Raw genomic sequence first — 18,768 nt, 5'->3', positions numbered from 1 at the left:
GCTTTAACATAAAGCCAGTAAAGATAAGAACTGCTTAATACCAAGAAAAAAGTGGAGCATATCATTCTAAGAACTGTAATGATATGCTCCACTTTTCTTAAGATGAATCAATTGGAGATTTGGAGTCATCTGATGGATTATTTTATTTTGTTGACAGTTACACTAGTCAAGTAAGTCTACAGAAGATGAACCCATGGGAAGGTTCTAATTCCTGCAGAAAAATAATGATTCTTAAGGTGATTTATTTGTTAAAATTCTGGTCTGACCACACCAACCAAGGTTTTTGGCTTTAGTTGTGGATTTGAACATAAAAAATAGCTAATTTTATTCTAATACTTTTCTTAATAATTATGTCTTTCTCTGCTTGGTTTTCACCGTCTCATTACATACAACACTTTGGGCAAAATGAATGCCATTATTATGTATTAGGCCTATTATTATTATTATTGTTATCATTATTATTAGTAGTAGTATAGGCCCATTAGGGGTCCGGGCCCCCCAGGGGTCCTTTGGTCCTTGGCCAAATACGTATCAATTTGGGGCTCCTTGACATGAAAAGGTTTGATTGATTTAGGCTATTTGCATAAAGGCAATTGAAACTCAACCCCTTCTGTGAACCCCCATCTACCTAGTAAGGTGTTAATGGAGCTATTGAAACTCATGATTGAATCATGTGTGTTTTGAGTGGATTTCATATGGGCAGTGCTATAAAAGGAGCGTGTTCTGTCAGTGGTGCATATGACGCTGCGCTTGACGCTGGTTGGTACTCCTCCATATAGCTCGACGCGCTCCTTCGGTGCACATCAGACAGTAATGCTGCTACACACAGTGTCAGTGTCATGCCATTCAGGGAACCGAGCGGACACATTCAATCCCCGCCGCATGCCTGGTCATATTGAGAAGAAAATCATGGAGATTAACTCAGCTGCAAAGCTGTACCTTTCCGTGGTTGATGATGATGGTGATGGCATCCGCGAAACATTCGGCTCCAGCGGGCATCTCCAAGTGCGCATGGCATCGCCGGCGGGTGCCAAGACAATTCCACTCGCAAAACACAGCCGTTTCCACCGTAAAATGACTCTCAGTCCCATCCGGCGTCTCCAGTGCAGAGACCGCGCGCAGCACCTGTCAGACAACGGCGTCAAAGCGGCATTGGGTCTGATTAAACCGCGGAACTGTCGGCGCATCGTTGCGCTCGGCGCGCCGAGGGTGGGCAAGACCAACATCCTCCAGCGGTTCCTGGGCGAGGAGTTTAAAGAGCACTACGAAGCGACCACCGAGGACTTCCACACCAAGCTGTACCACATACGCGGACAGGACTACCAGGTTGATATTCTGGACGCCGCGGGGGAGAGAAACTATCCCGCTAAACGGAGGCTGTCAATATTGACAGGTAATTAAAGGACAAGCATTTGATTTAGACTAGCTATTTTATAACTTTTTCATGTAAGCTACTTTGATTAAGCCATGCTTTCTAATTATTCTGTCCTAGGGACATGACATATTAAATTGTGTAAATGTCAGTTGTATGCAAAACATAGATTTATAGTGGTGATTATGTTGAAACATTGTTATCGAATATTTACTAATTATTTCAATTTAGGCTAATTGAGATGTAGTGAAATCAAATGACTGCATGGGGACACCCTGGATCCACTAGGGTCCCCGGACCCCACAACACTGTGTTAGGCATTGATTGAAGTGAATACAATGTAACACGTCTTGTCTCTTTTTCCAGGTGACATCTTTCTGCTGGTGTTCAGTGTGGACAACAGGGAGTCGTTCAGTGAGGTCTGCGAGTTGCTCAAGGAGATCAAAACGGCCAAGTCAAAGTTGATGAAGCTAAAGGACACTGCAGTTAGAGTTCCAGTCGTGGTCTGTGGGAACAAAGTGGACTTGACCATGGCCAGAGTTGTCAGCCGGTTCGAAATTGACTCACTCCTCGGTGAAGAGGTTGCATTCTTTGAAACCTCTGCCAAGGATGGCACCGGACTATCATGTGTATTTAGTGCCCTCGCCAAACAAGGGCGGCTGCCTATCGAGACCAGCCCGTCAGAGCACCAGAACATCTCCATCCACACGTATCAGTTGTTGTGCACTAATAGCCAGCGAGAATGGAGACCGAGACAGCTCAGCGGTCCTTTGGCCACTATGTACCCACTGGCACGCCGCCCAAGCTTCCGCAGCGACTTGGAGCAGGTCAAAAACCGGGGAGGTGGACCAAACGTGAAACCTAACAAACACGAGAAGTGTCACATTCAATGAACTGTGTCGCTTTTCAATAAACCCCATTGTAGTAGTATGCTACAATATTGAATTATGTAAGAGTTATACTCTGTAGTTGCACTAGCTCAACAAATGCACTAGAAGTTTGTGTATTGTATGGCTGTTTTTGCTTTAAAATCAATAAAAGGTTGTCCTTATCTGTGTTGGACTGGTGGGTTTTTCAAATAAGTCTCTAGGCAAAAATGTATGCAGGCCTATTCAAAGGGCAGATAATAACCATTTATGGTCAGACTGGATGTGGTGGGTGAAGATGTATAGGTAGGAGCCCATACAGCCATGTGTAGAAACCATGGAATTTAAAGAGCCAACACACTTGAAAATACAGCACTTTTATCAGTAACATTAGGCTCTAGTCATGCATCATCCTGATATGTCAGATGAAACGAGCAAATTAAATCCATAAGGAAATTAATAAATCATAGGCCTATAGAGGGGATGTGTAGAAAATAACAAAAGATGAATTAAATCAGCACCAGTCTGCACAGACTGCACCTATAGAGAGCAATGTGGGACCTGCATTATTTTTCACCTACACATTTTCCAGTAGTTTCATTATACCAGAAGTGCACGTGTTACTTCTTTCTTTCTCATATCATGCCATGCAATGTCAGTCAACCACCAAGGTTCAAGGTTGTACTTTATTGTTACATCTTTTGTACAGGTACATAAGAGTAAAACTTATTTTTGTTCGGCTTCCTTCAGACAATGCAGTGGTATATATGTACCGGTATATAAAAAAAAACAGCATAACAACAAAAAAAAACAACACATCTAAGATAAAAATATAAGTAATAATGGCTTAGGAAAGAAAGAGTGCAAAAGGCAAAAGAGCAAAGAGAATGTAAAAAGCATCCTCAGCTGTACATGTGCATAAAGTTTGGTATATTGTGTAAAAAACATCACAAGGATGCAACTGGGACGTATCATCAGTGATGTAGCCTGGGGTCGACGGGTGTTTCGGGTCTCGCAACATCATACACCCTCGCCCAGGTGACCCAGCCGGGGTTGATCAAGTCCCGACTTACGTCCCAGTAGCTATCCACGATCAGTCCTATTAGGGAAAGACAGGGTCACTCAATGTGCTGCACCGGAACTACTCTGCCGGGATTGGGGGTACCATTCTGGCGCGTGGAAGAACTAGGCTCTATGGGTTGACTCCTGGCCGGGCTCCTCCTACGTCTCACCAGGTCCACTCCTGCTCTCACCAGGTTCAGAACCTGTGCGTTGCACCAGACCCCAATCCAAACATTCCATTCAGCTGCTGCAGTTGAATGGCCCTCCTAAAGGCCTCACCGTGGATTTGTTGGGCTTCTTCCTCACGGAAGACACAGGCTGGGGCGCTAACCCAACCTGCTCCCGGGTGCCGTCTAAATTCCGGCCGTCAACCGAGTCTCCGGTGGTCACCAAACTATTCCTGGTTGTCACATAGTCTATTCCTATGAGCCACTATAAATAGAACTAATAGTGTAAAAAACATCACAAGGATGCAACTGGGACGTATCATCAGTGATGTAGCCTGGGGTCGACGGGTGTTTCGGGTCTCGCAACATCATACACCCTCGCCCAGGTGACCCAGCCGGGGTTGATCAAGTCCCGACTTACGTCCCAGTAGCTATCCACGATCAGTCCTATTAGGGAAAGACAGGGTCACTCAATGTGCTGCACCGGAACTACTCTGCCGGGATTGGGGGTACCATTCTGGCGCGTGGAAGAACTAGGCAATGGATACACCAGAAGTGATTTCAAACAAAATACTCTTACTTGTGATTTTACTATGAGAACAAATAAACTCTTGAATACTGAATCTGGGAGCAAAGACACATCAAAGTCTCTTTGCTCCCTATTTACTCAAATACTTTAAATGTTGAAGTCTTGGAGCAAAGACGGAGCAAATAGAATTTGAAGTCTCTTACATGAAGCACATTGCATCAAAGACATCCAGAGGCTTAAACGCTTTGCTTTTGCCAGGAAAAGGTAGTGCTCCATCGCGTTTTCTGTGGACACTGCGCCTACTGCGAGATTTGTCAACTGGGCAAGGCAGTTTTTTCTCTTGGTCTGTCGGCATTCGGCAACATGGTTTCTCTGTCGTCTCTGGGTGACCTGGGTTTCCAGGTCCACCAGTAGGGTTGGTAACATACTGTCCAGTAAGGCCAGTCCCCTCCAGGAGCAGCGCAGACCCCTAAAAGCAAAAGGAAAATCAGGTCAGAGACTCAAAAACAAAAATCAGAACTCTTCTCCTTCTGTGGTGAAAATCTATGACACAAAAATCAACCATTATAAAATGCTGCCCATATAAAGTACCTATCATCAAGAACTAGTAGTCTGCTTGCGAGCAGTTCTTGCACATCCACGGACGTACCAAAGATTTCATGAAGATCCAGGTCAGAGCTGAATAGCTGACAAAGCTACAAACAATATGCCAGTGCAAAGCATATATTATATTTACATTCATAATAATATTTGCTCAACAGCACACTGGTCCTTGGATAGAGAAATTGAAATGCTTCAGCCTTGTAGGCAACCATTATTGCGACCGTAGGTCGCATTTACTACCAAAACCTCCACCGGCTGGGGCGCCCGGTGGCCTACTGGTCTAAGCGCATACCATATAGGCATTGATGCCTGGCGGCGTCGCCGGTTCGATTCCCAATCCGGACGACCTTTGTCGCATGTCTCTCCCCATCTCTCCCCCAATTTCCTGTCAGTCTACTGTCCTATCAATAAAGGCATAAAAGCCCAAAAACAAATCTTAAAAAAAAAAAAAAACCTCCACCGGCTGTCTGTCCGTCAGTCAGTGAGTCACACGTCACACGTCACACTTTTGCCCTGCTCATATCTCCACAACCGTTGCCCCCATCCATGCCAAATTTTGCACACACACTCCTTACCTGCCAAACTACAACCTCCAAGGACCCCCGGAGCTCCAGGGACCCCCAGGTCCCTGGGGGACCCCCAGGTGTAAAAAATGACCAAATGTGCAAAAATGACCAAATGACCACCCCAACGGGGCTGCTCACGGGGAATTCCTGGGGACCACCCACTCCTGGTGCTCCAGAATGGATGCAAAAGTGGTGGCGCCCCCAGTGGAGGACCCCCTCCACTGCAGCTCACATAAAATGCCGTAACTCGGGCTAGGAGCGTCCGGGAGAGCCGGGGCCGGTACCTATTCGTCCGCCAAGGCAACACGGAGACCCCACCCCTCATTTCTCACATGGCCCTCTTCTAGCGCCACCTTCAGGCCGATTTTTAAAACACATTTTTGGACACTGCTCCTACAGTTTTTGCCCTAAAATCACGCAAATCGCTACACAGTATGTCTACACTCATCCCATCAACATGAATCTGTCCCATATAGCGCCACCTTCAGGCCGATTTTTAAAAACACATTTTTGGACACTGCTCCTACAGATTTTGCCCTAAAATCACGAAAATCACTACACAGCATGTCTACACTCATGTCATCAACATGGATCAGGAAGATTTTGGAAAAACAACTTTTTGCCCTATTTGTGGAGATAAGCCGAGTAGGGAGTCTTACTGGTGTAACTCAGTATTTTTTGTCACAGCTATATCTCTTTCACAAATATAAGATATATTTATGATACATAATTGTATGATTCATGTATGAGGCTCATATGACCATATAAGGTATATTATGAATTACTGTCTGAACTTACAGTATGGTCATTGTTACCCTGAGACTGTTGTACTCTGTATTCTTGTTATGATCTGTGAACCAATCAATGATTCCCACGGTGATATTGTACTTCATATGTCTAAACCTCCATTTTGGGAAAGATTGATTAGAATGCTGCCACTAGGATGGTAGCTCACTGTTTTGTCCTCCTTGTGTTATTGATATAGTCCTTTTGGCTGTCTCTGAGTCTTATTTGGTTATGGATTTATAGATCCATATTTAAGTTATTTATTTAATCTAACAGTCGCGACCCCCAAAATAATCATATTTTGAACTGGGGACCCCCAGTACCCTGCACAAGCACTTGGAATTGTAGAAGTTGGCATTACATTTAGTTTGACTTGATCTAGGCAAGGCATTCTGAGCATGTAAATCTGCTATTTTCACAATTTCTGGCTCTAATATTTGACCAATGTTTGACAAGAGGTAGGCCTACTAAAAAGTTCTTTAAAGTTCTTAAATTGTCACTTTAGAAATGTGCAGATACCCGGCACAACACTTATACTGTATGTTGTACTGTTTACTGTTGAGTGAGACAACAATGTGAACATTTAGCTAAACATCTGGGGACCCCCCAAAATAATTACCACAAGTTGAGAACCATTGTTTTATGCTGTCGGTGCATTAGTAATAAACATTTAAAAGTCATCATTGTACCTGGTGGTGCAATATATGACTCCGTCATTACGCCTGGTGAATCAGAGCATGAGGCATCTCTTCGGGTTTTACACAGCAGCCCATAAACAGAGTGAAAGTCGTGATGATCGCTGTAAAGGACAGAGATGCTTGTCATGCAACAATAACATATTGTAATGGCGGCTTCATGACAACAAAAAGAAACACCAAGTGAAGGGTTATGTCAGTCGATACTGGGCTTATAAATGTTACTTGAAATGTTAAATGTCCGAAATGTGTTAAAATGCAATGATGTATAATACTTGATGATTGCGACCGTAGGTCGCATTTACTATCAAACCCTGCACAAAGTGTAAGTCAGTCAGTCAGTCAGTCCGTCAGTCTGTCTGTCAGTCTGTCTGTCACACCTCACACGTCACACTTTTTCCCTGCTTATATCTCCGCAACCGTTGCCCCGATCCATGCCAAATTTTGCACACACGTTCCTTGGCTGCCAAACTACAACCTCCAAGGACCCCCGGAGCCCCTGGGGGACCCCCAGATGTAAAAAATTACCAAATGCGCAAACATGACCAAATGACCACCCCAACGGGGCTGCTCACGGGGAATTCCCGGGGACCACCGACTCCTGGTGCTCCAGAACGGATGCAAAAGTGGTGGCGCCCCCAGTGGAGGACCCCCTACACTGCAGCTCACATAAAATGCCGTAACTCCGGCTAGGAGCGACCGGGACAGCCGGGGCCGGTACCTATTCGTCCGCCTTGCCGGCGCGGAGACCCCACCCCTCATTTCTCACATGGCCCTCTTCTAGCGCCACCATGAGGCCGATTCTTGCAAAAGACATTTTTGGACACTGCTCCTACAATTTTCGCCCTAAAATCACGCAAATCGGTACACAGTATGTCTACACTCATCCCATCAACATGAATCTGTCCCATATAGCGCCACCTCCAGGCCGATTTTTAAAAACACATTTTTGGACACTGCTCCTACAGATTTTGCCCTAAAATCACGAAAATCACTACACAGTATGTCTACACTCATGTCATCAACATGGATCAGGAAGATTTTGGCAAAACACATTTTTGCCCTATTTGTGGAGATAAGTGACCTACGGTCGCTTATCTCCCGATTAGGGAGCCTTACTGGTAATACTTGATGTATAAATTACAGGTCTTGGATGAAAAACATTTTTTTCTATTGATTATTCATCCCATGGAGACTTGAATTAGTGGATATTTTTTAGTTTTTGTCACATTTCTAAGCCAATAAAGCCCCTAAGCCAATAAAGCCCCCAATGATTCCGACAGGGGACCCAAAGACACTTTGAGTCCCCTACCGGAATCAATGGGGGTACATTTATTATAATCAAAATATTGGCTTACAATAAATGCTACAAGTCTCTGTGAGCGTGCGTGCGTGGATGTAATCCGCGTATCTCGAGAACCGTTCGTCCCACCGGCTTCAGATTCGGCACGCGCGTTCCCCGCCATGGCGCGGAGTGCAGTGCACGGCCTCGACCCGACCCGATACGCGATTTTCTGGAACCGGTGCAAAACGTTCGGAATCTCCGTATGCGTAGCTGATTCTTGACATCAGGCTGTTCCGGAGGAACCGGCACAAGGGCTGACTCATTGTTACATCACTTCATAAAAGGCTCTGACATCACGTACGCCACAATGTGTATGTAATGTATGTATGTAATCCCGTATCTCGAGAACCTTTCGTCCTACCGGCTTCAAATTCGGCACGCACATTCCTCACCGCAGCAGGTAGTGCAGTGCCCGGCCTCGACCCGACCCGATACGCGGTTTTCCAGAAACCGGCACGAAAGATTCGGAATCTCCGTATGCGGAGCTGATGTCTGACATCAGTGTTTTCCGGAACTGGCACTGTGTCTGCAGAGATCTCCATATGGGCATAAAATGGACACAGGCAAACAGATGGTCAAATGGGTCCTATGACAACAGGCACAAGCGGAACCGGCACAAGCGCTGACTCATTGTGACATCACTTCTGCTGACTTTCACTTTGCACTCTAGGTCAAGTATGCAGAGCTGATGTCTGACATCAGGGTTTTCCGGAACCGGCACAGAAGGCTCTGACATCATGTACGCCACATGAGTCAACACAGACTTCGGCACACGCGTTCCCCGCCGCAGCGACCATACGCTGTTCCCCAGAACCGCCGCGAAGTTTTCGGAAACTCTGTATACGGAGCTGATGTCTGACACCTCCAGGCCGATTTTTAAAAACACATTTTTGGACACTGCTCCTACAGATTTTGCCCTAAAATCACGAAAATCACTACACAGTATGTCTACACTCATGTCATCAACATGGATCAGGAAGATTTTGGCAAAACACATTTTTGCCCTATTTGTGGAGATAAGTGACCTACGGTCGCTTATCTCCCGATTAGGGAGCCTTACTGGTAATACTTGATGTATAAATTACAGGTCTTGGATGAAAAACATTTTTTTCTATTGATTATTCATCCCATGGAGACTTGAATTAGTGGATATTTTTTAGTTTTTGTCACATTTCTAAGCCAATAAAGCCCCTAAGCCAATAAAGCCCCCAATGATTCCGACAGGGGACCCAAAGACACTTTGAGTCCCCTACCGGAATCAATGGGGGTACATTTATTATAATCAAAATATTGGCTTACAATAAATGCTACAAGTCTCTGTGAGCGTGCGTGCGTGGATGTAATCCGCGTATCTCGAGAACCGTTCGTCCCACCGGCTTCAGATTCGGCACGCGCGTTCCCCGCCATGGCGCGGAGTGCAGTGCACGGCCTCGACCCGACCCGATACGCGATTTTCTGGAACCGGTGCAAAACGTTCGGAATCTCCGTATGCGTAGCTGATTCTTGACATCAGGCTGTTCCGGAGGAACCGGCACAAGGGCTGACTCATTGTTACATCACTTCATAAAAGGCTCTGACATCACGTACGCCACAATGTGTATGTAATGTATGTATGTAATCCCGTATCTCGAGAACCTTTCGTCCTACCGGCTTCAAATTCGGCACGCACATTCCTCACCGCAGCAGGTAGTGCAGTGCCCGGCCTCGACCCGACCCGATACGCGGTTTTCCAGAAACCGGCACGAAAGATTCGGAATCTCCGTATGCGGAGCTGATGTCTGACATCAGTGTTTTCCGGAACTGGCACTGTGTCTGCAGAGATCTCCATATGGGCATAAAATGGACACAGGCAAACAGATGGTCAAAATGGGTCCTATGACAACAGGCACAAGCGGAACCGGCACAAGCGCTGACTCATTGTGACATCACTTCTGCTGACTTTCACTTTGCACTCTAGGTCAAGTATGCAGAGCTGATGTCTGACATCAGGGTTTTCCGGAACCGGCACAGAAGGCTCTGACATCATGTACGCCACATGAGTCAACACAGACTTCGGCACACGCGTTCCCCGCCGCAGCGACCATACGCTGTTCCCCAGAACCGCCGCGAAGTTTTCGGAAACTCTGTATACGGAGCTGATGTCTGACATCAGATCTCCATATACGGGCATAAAATGGACGCAGACAGAAAGATGGTCAAAACACATCCTATGACAACAGGTATAATGGAGTTTGCATTAAAGGGTGGGGCATTCATTCCCTCTTTACATCGTTCCCGAGTAGGCCGGTTCTCGACTAGAGAACCGGTATCTGTGATCTGTATACCCTATTGTCTCAATGGCAGCATTGTAAAGAGAACATTGTGCACATATCTCACATCCTGAGTGTCCATGGCAACAGAGTGAACATTAAGTATCAGGTCACGGAATCCATCTAATCATCCAGAGGGGAAACACGGTATTCCTGCATGCCCACTCACTAAACAAAAATTGGTTGTATCAGGTTTTGTTCAAAAACATCTATTCTAGGCAAATGTATTTGTATGGCAGCACATTTCAACAAGGCAATTATAGGCAATTATAGAGCAAAAAAAACACACAAAATAAAAGGAGGACATTTGAAGGAAAAAAGGGAAAATAAAACAGAAAAATAAAAGAGTAAAGATTGCATTAGAGGAAGCTATTATGTGTCTCTGCATAGCACCTTTTTTTTTTAGATTGAATGCTTTTTTTGCTGTGATCTAAAGAACAGACATGCTACAACTCTCTCCATGTTTACATAAAACTGATCTATCCCAGCTGACATCAATATGGTCATCAATATATCCATACATAGACAAATATGTCCGTGGCAAGACTTGGCCTTGTCTGTGGACATTTGTGGATTTAGTTTTTAGATATAACATCATGTTTTGATCATAAGACCCAATTATTAATTGTCAGTTTCCAGGTTTTCTTCAGAATATGTCTGATTGGCTACAGTGATTCTCAAATTATTTTAATTTCAAGGATCCCCATAACTCTATGAGTTAAAGGACAACTTTAGTTTTTTACAACAAAGGTTCATATTTTAGAATATAAAAGATGAGAGTTAAAATTATTTCATTTACTTTCTATTGTTTTATTCATATTTTTTATCCCACGATTTTGCAACCCATTTTTCACCCAGTGCCAATAGACCGGTTTCTTGTTTACAAACATTGAGACTAAATGCACAGCTGAATGTATCATGTAATCAATTCCCACCAATCCCCAAACCTGTTGTTTTGGGGAGCGCTGCATGGTTTCTATTTATTGGCTAATTTTGGTACCGACCCATCAGTGTGACGTGGACCAGAAACCCGTCTATTGCCTATGTAATCCTGGGCTCTGCTCTCCCTCTGCCGCGCCTGGGGAGACAACGGACTGACCTCATGCTTCCTTCAATACTACTTTCTATTGTTTTAGAGATTCTTATTTCAGTGGTTGGGGGCATGCGTACAAGTGGCTAAATATGTCATTTTACACAGAATAAGCCCATGCATTCCCAAGATACCACGCAACCGTACGCATGCCCCCATTTTAGCACGGTAAACGCAATAAAACAATAGAACGAAGCAAATGAAAACATTTTAACACTCACTTTTTCTTTTCTCTAATTACAATCTAAAATATTAAACATTGTCGCAAAAAAATAAAGTTGTCCTTTAATACTGTATATTTTGGACAAAAATGCCCATCACAATAATATGAGAGGTCTGGATGCTTCATGATATCGAACAAGATTTTGTCCCTAAACCATCCATAGATAATCAACAGTAGTACCTTTGAAATAAATGCTTTGACATACATGGAGCCAGTAAAGATAAGAACTGCTTACTAATACCAAGAAAAAAGTGGAGCATATCAGACATGCTCCACTTTTCTTTTCTTAAGGAGGAGCAGCAGATTTAATTCTGAATCAACTGGAGTCATCTGACGGATTGTTTAATTGTTTACAGTAGTTACAGTAGTCAAGTCTACAGTTTACTGAAGATGAACATATGGGAAGGTTTTAAAGTCCACACCAACCAAGGTTTTTGGCTTTAGTTGTGGATTTGAACATAAAATTAGCTAAATTCTAGTATTTTTCTCAATATGTCTTTCTCTGCTTATGGTTTTCACTGCATGTCTCTTTGGGCAATATGAATGCCATTAGGATATAGACCTATTAGTTATTATTATTGTTATTATTAGTATTAGGCACATTAGGGGTCCAGGGCCCCCGGTCCTTTGGTCCGTGGCCCTATGGGGGTCCTTGACAAGAAAAGGTTTCTATTTGCATAAAGCCTGGCAACTGAAACCCAGCCCCTTCTGTGAACCCCCTCATCTACATTGGTATCAATGGAGCTACTGAAACCCATTATTGGATCTCTGTGTTTTGAGTGAATTTCATAGGGAAAAGCTATAAAAGGAGCGTGTTCTGTATGTGGTGCATCTGGTCACTCACTGGTGTATGACGCTGCGCTTGACGTTTGTTGGTATACTCCATAGCTCGACGCGCTCCTTCGGTGCACATCAGACAGTCATGCTGCTACACACAGGGAACCGAGCGGACACATTCAGTCCCCGCCGCATGCCTGGTCATATTGAGAAGAAGACCATGGAGATTAACTCAGCTGAAAAGGTTGATGATGGTGATGGCATCCTCGAAACATTTGGCCCCAGCGGGCATCTCCAATTGCGCATGGCATCAATGCTGCTACACACAGTGTCATGCCATTCAGGGCACCGAGCGGACACATTCAATCCTCGCCGCATGCCTGGTCATATTGAGAAGAAGATCATGGAGATTAAAGCTGGTTGCACACTGCTGCGTTTTTGGGAAAGTCCCGAAAGCGCGAAGCCCGAAAGCGCGAAGTGGTGAAATGTCTCCTACCGCACCGTTAGCGCGAAGTGGGGAAACGACACTGCAAGCGGCGCGAAGGCCAGCGGACCTTGGTCCTGCTCTTCGCCCCCGAGCGCCGCAGGCGCGAGTGGCCGCGAAGAGCGGGCCAGGGCCGCGCGGCCGGCGGAGCGCCGCGCGAGTTACGAAGCCGTGGTGAATGCAATCGTTATGGCCTGGGCAAGCGCACGATAAACGCCCTGTCCAGAAGACGTTCGCCAGATCGCTACGGTATCGGACATTTCCCCACTTCGCGCTTTCGGGCTTCGCGCAAAAGGTACGCACCCGCGTTTTTCGTTGCGAAATGCATTTTTCAGGGCAAGGAGAGAGAGAGAGATAGAGAGAGCAAGGGACCGAGTGGTGCGCGAAACGGGCGGCAGTGTGCAAACGTGACTGACATAGCCTTACATTAAGACGCATTCTGCCGAGACTTTCGCATTGTGACGTTGGGGCACAATGCGAAAGTGTCGGCAGTATTCACGCGCTTCGAAATTCACCCCGATATTTGGCCCGAAAAACGCAGCAGTGTGCAAAGCTGTACCTTACCCTGGTTGATGATTGTTAGGTATTTTGTTGTGGTTTATTGCGACCGTAGGTCGCAGTTACTTGCACACTATCCAAACCTCCACCGGCTGTCCCTCCGTCACTCCCTCTGTCACACGTCACACGTCACACTTTTGCCCTGCTCATATCTCTGCAACCGTTGCCCCGATCCATGCCAGATTTTGCACACACACTCCTTGCCTGTCAAACTACAACCTCCAAGGACCCCCGGAGTTTCGGGGACCCCCAGGTCCCTGGGGGACCCCCAGGTGTAAAAAATTACCAAATGTGCAAAAATGACCAAATGACCACCCCAACGGGGCTGCTCTCTCTGTGTCACACACACACACACACACACACACACACACACACACACACACACACACACTCTCTCTCTCTCTCTCTCAAACATAATGTGTGACCTGCCAAGTGGCAAGGAATGTTGCCACTGTCCTCTCTCTCTCACACACACACACACACACACACACACACACACACACACACACACACACACACACACACACACACACACACACACACACACACCCCTTCACACCAGGGAGTCCAGGAAGGATGAGCCTCCATGCTTAAATAAACAGACCTGGGTCCACTATCAAGATCTGCCTGTGGGTGTGTCTACTTTTAGCAGGAGAGCTTGCATCTTGCATGCTAGTATTGGCATTTCTCACTTGCACACTATCCAAACCTCCACCGGCTGTCCCTCCGAACTCTGGAGTGTCAGGTGATCATTGCTGAAACCTCAGAACAATAGCCACATATTAGCAACCATAAATACAGATGCCCACCCTTTAGCTAACAGAAACTGCTTTTGTAAATGCTGGAATGTTAAAAAGGTCATCTCTTTCACTTTCAATTGTATACATTAGCTATTGTTCATAACTACACAGTCATGTCATCAAAATGCATCTGTCCCATCTAGCGCCACCATCTGGCTGATTTTTAAAAAACACATTTTTGGACACTGCTCCTACAGAATTTGCCCTAAAATCACACAAACCACTACACAGTATCTCTACAGTCACCCTGCTCCTACAGATTTTGCCCTAAAATCATGCACACCAGTACACAGTATCTCTACAGTCATGTAATCACAACGCATCTGTCCCATCTAGCGCCACCATCAGGACGATTTTGCACAAACTACTTTTTGGCCTATTTATGGAGATAAGCGACCAACGGTCGCTTATCTCCCGATTAGGGAGTCTTACTGGTATCATCTTTTTATCAATTCATATTGATGACCAGCTGACAACCTGACCCTCAGGCACAGCTTGTGACTGTGTGATGCTTTAAGGTCATGTACCGTAACCACAAGGTATCTGTCTGATGAGGCCTTATCTACTGCCATGGAGCCTGTGCCTAAAACAATGAGAATTGTTTTGGTTTATAAGGCTCAGCCTGGTGTCATGCAGACACCAGCGAAGGACATCTCTTCAGGAACCTATGAACTCTTTGCTTTGTGTATTGTATGGCTGTTTTTGCTTTAAAATCAATAAAAGGATGTCCTTATGTGTTGAACTGGTGGGTTTTTCAAATAAGTCTCTAGGAAAAATGTATGTAGGCCTATTCAAAGGGCCGATAATAACCATTTATGGTCAGACTGGATGTGGTGGGTGAAGATGTATAGGTATAGGAGCCCATACAGCCATGAGCCATGTGTAGAAACCATGGAATTTAAAGAGACAACACACTTGAAAATACAGCACTTTTATCATTAACATTAGGCTCTAGTCATGCATCATCCTGATATGTCAGATGAAATGAGCAAATTAAATCCATAAGGAAATTAATAAATCATAGGCCTAAAGAGGTGATGTGAGAAAATAACAAAAAATGAATTAAATCAGCACCACAGACAGTGCACAGACTGCACCTATAGGGAGCAATGTGGGACCTGCATTATTTTCAACCTACAGTACACATTTTCCAGTAGTTTCATTTCATTATACCAGAAGTGCACATGTTAATCCTTTCTTTCTCATATCATACCATGCAATATCAGTCAACCACCAGAAGTGATTTATTTTTTACTTGTGATTGTCTCCACCAGCCGAAGGCAGGGGGAGAGTATGTTTTCGCCCCTGTCCGTCCGTGCGTCCGTCCTCCGAGTTTGTGGTCAGCTAATCTCCGGCGCCGTTGGCCCGGTCGCTGCCAAAATGAGCACACACACTCCTTGGATGCAAATTCAGAACCTCTGCCCCACATTTTTCAAATGGCTCTGTTCTAGCGCCACCATGAGGCCGATGTTTGCAAAACACATTTCTGTACACTACTCCTACAGATTTTGTCCAAAAGTCCTACAAATCGGTAGACAGTATCTCGACAGTCATGTGATCATCATGGATATGTCCGATTTTCCATATTCCATCCTGATTGGCTACAATTGGCTTCCAAAGTTTGCAGGACTGCTCCGTTTTGAACAAAATGCCTCAAATTATGAACACAGCGTGCAATCTTGGTGAAATTGGGCGTCCACTAGGTAGAGGAAGAAATGCCATTTCAGATTTCTCAAATCAGCCTCATGGTGGCGCTATAACAGGGCTATTTGTGTGGCCTGGTGGAGACCTGTGCTCGGAAGAGCACTGCTTCTAGTTTTACTATGAGAACAATTGAACAAATAAACTCTTGAATACTGAATCTGGGAGCAAAGACACATCAAAGTCTCTTTGCTCCCTATTTACTCAAATACTTTAAATGTTGAAGTCTTGGAGCAAAGACGTAGCAACTAGAATTTGAAGTCTCTTACATGAAGCACATTGCATCTATCATTTCAAATTGGGGCATGGGGCTTGTACTTGGACCTCTCCTTTTTGTCCTGGACATATGCACAGAATATAGATATTTTCACCACATGTTCACATAAATCTGCCATACTGTCTGTATGGTTGCTTATGATGACATGGTTTGGTATCATTTTAATGTCTAACCAGGCTTTTGTGTGCATCCAGACCGTTTTTAGGTTGCTGGGTTCAGATATTTGATATGAATTTGATCGGACATGTCTCCTTCCTATACAAACCCATTATAACTTCAAACTCTATTTCAATCATTGAAGCAGTTGGTAGAGGCTTATTTAGTCTGTATCAGCCAGAGCGTGGGAGTCTATCCCGTTTCACAATGTGCTAGACCTCTGAGAGATGGATGTGGAGGTGGAGTGTCAGCTTCCAGTACTACACTGAGTTGGTAGAAACTTTCTAATAATGTGAGGCAGTGTTTTTTTTGAGCGGTGCTAACCGCTCCTATAGACCGCTTTTTTACCAAAACCATGATGTCACAAATGATGATGACATGAGTCCGCTAGACCAATGAAACACTTGCTTAGCGGTGCTAACCTTGAATTTCAAAATTGTATTAGAGAGGACGTTCTTTGAATTTCTCAATTGTATGAGTCATGTATTTATTATCTATAATACATGAAAACAAACCACACTTTTAGACAGAGCGCTTTAATCACAGGGCCCTGTCTAAAAGTGTGGTTTGTTTTCATGTATTATAGAGATATCCAGCTCAAGACAATTTTGAAATTCAAAGAATATAAATAAACAGCTTATGATTATCATGTAGATCGAAGTACGAGCTTTACCACGCCTAACCAACCCCATATCCTGGACACTTCATGGGAGCGAAAATACAGTAGAACCTCCTTCTCCTCTTTGGATCTGCAACTACTGTTGAATTTTGTACAATCGGTCTCTCATCTTGCCGGCCTTCTGGCTAAACTGGGACAGTGATCATAAAGGTGATACCTATAATAATGTCATGTTTGGCAGATCCTTGCGGATGTCAGCACTGAGTGACAGAGAGAATGTTTGCAAGATGTCTAGAATGTCTAGAACCACTCCACAGCAGATGTGGGAAAGTCTCGACCAAACAAGTCCAGTATTTGTCTGCAACTCTACAGATCCTTTTGTCATTGTCAAGTAAAGCAATAGAAACTGTGCATGACATTCCAGCTGCTCTTCATGCTCTTTGGTCTTGGGCTTCTCAGCCATCATTTTGCAAGAAGACATCAAATATCGTCCCAACAGAAATAACACTCTGCCACATGCCAGACTTGTCTTTTCAAATGACTTTGTCTTCAAAGTATCTGAACATGACCTTTCAGGGTCATTAGAATGCACTATCCTCATGTATTCTAATCTTTAGGTACCGGTATGTAGACATGGCAAAGTCCAGCTTATGGTCCTTATGGTCCATGCGGCGGATCTCAGACATGTTCCTCATTTGCTGCTGGACCAGCGAGGCCTCAAACACCACCAGCATGAAGAGTGTGAACACACTGTAGTACCAGTACTCATCCAGACACCACGGCCCCACACAGAACACCTGGAACACAAAGAAGGGGGTGGTGGCTCTCTCCCTGAAGAGCTCCAGGAAATCAGGCACCATCATCTCAGCGCGGTTGGTGCCGTATCGCTTCTCTGCCGCTCTCAGGTCTGTCTCCTCCTGGTAGCCACGCCACACCTGGAAGTGGCTCATTGGGTGGCTGATGGGGAACGCCACCGGGAGGAAACATTTCTTCTCCTCTCGGTCGAAGACGTAGCGGATCTTCTGAAACTCAAAGGACAGAATCTCCTCGCCATCCTCACCCTGGTCCCTCTGGAGAGCCACGAGCTCAGCAGAACCGTTATTTGGCGTATGTACCAACTTTGCCAGGGTGGCCTTTTGTGGGTCAGGTTCCTTGGAGCAGGTGAGCCAGCAGTGCGCGTGCACGGACCAATAGCCCCCCTTCAAAAGCTCCTAGTTAGATCTCGGGACCTAGCTGACAGTCCTCCGCCAGGCAGGCCACGCACCGTCTATCCCATCCCCTGCCTTCTGGTCTCTTTCTGGCAGAGACTTTGCCCGAGGCTCCTCTTGCTGGCTAACTGGCTGTTAGCAGTGCACTAAATTTCAAACCGATACTGGTTTAAAGATGAAGTGCCATGATTTCACTCCCCCTAAAATACGATCATCAGGTATTATACTAGTACAAAACTGTGGCACCACCTCTTTAACAACACTGTCTTCTGACCCTAACCCTAACCCTATTATGGAGACTTCCTAATTGTTGGAAGTCTGATCATGTTTCCTATATATCATCTATTGTGATGTAGAAATGACATCATGTAAATGATTGAATGGAATTGGTTTATATTGATGATTGTGAATATTAATTATTAACCTAGTGATTGTGAATGCTAGCTTGACGATGCTGATAAATGCTGACTTGGCGATTGTGAATACTAAACTGCTCATGTTGAATTCGGCTAATTCATGGTTAGAACAGCTATTGATTGATCACGGCCATTTGATTGAAGACACACAAAGCATAT

At 44.9% G+C, this 18,768-nt stretch overlaps 1 protein-coding gene across 1 annotated transcript; it reads left to right on the top strand.

The window, feature by feature from the left end:
• Nucleotides 1-909: 909 nt before the first annotated feature.
• Nucleotides 910-2,265, top strand: rasd2a (RASD family member 2a; the record flags this gene model as incomplete). Its single annotated transcript, XM_080723341.1, has 2 exons — nt 910-1,393; nt 1,739-2,265. The coding sequence occupies 2 exons, from the start codon at nt 910-912 to the stop codon at nt 2,263-2,265; spliced, it is 1,011 nt and encodes a 336-aa protein (XP_080579467.1).
• Between the last annotated feature and the right edge of the window lie 16,503 nt (nt 2,266-18,768).

The sequence above is a fragment of the Nannobrachium achirus genome, assembly GCF_963921795.1.
Source record: "Nannobrachium achirus genome assembly, chromosome: 4".
NCBI lineage: Eukaryota > Metazoa > Chordata > Actinopteri > Myctophiformes > Myctophidae > Nannobrachium > Nannobrachium achirus.
The sequence above is the reverse complement of the archived record's forward strand: the minus strand, read 5'-3'. Positions and strand labels throughout refer to the sequence as shown.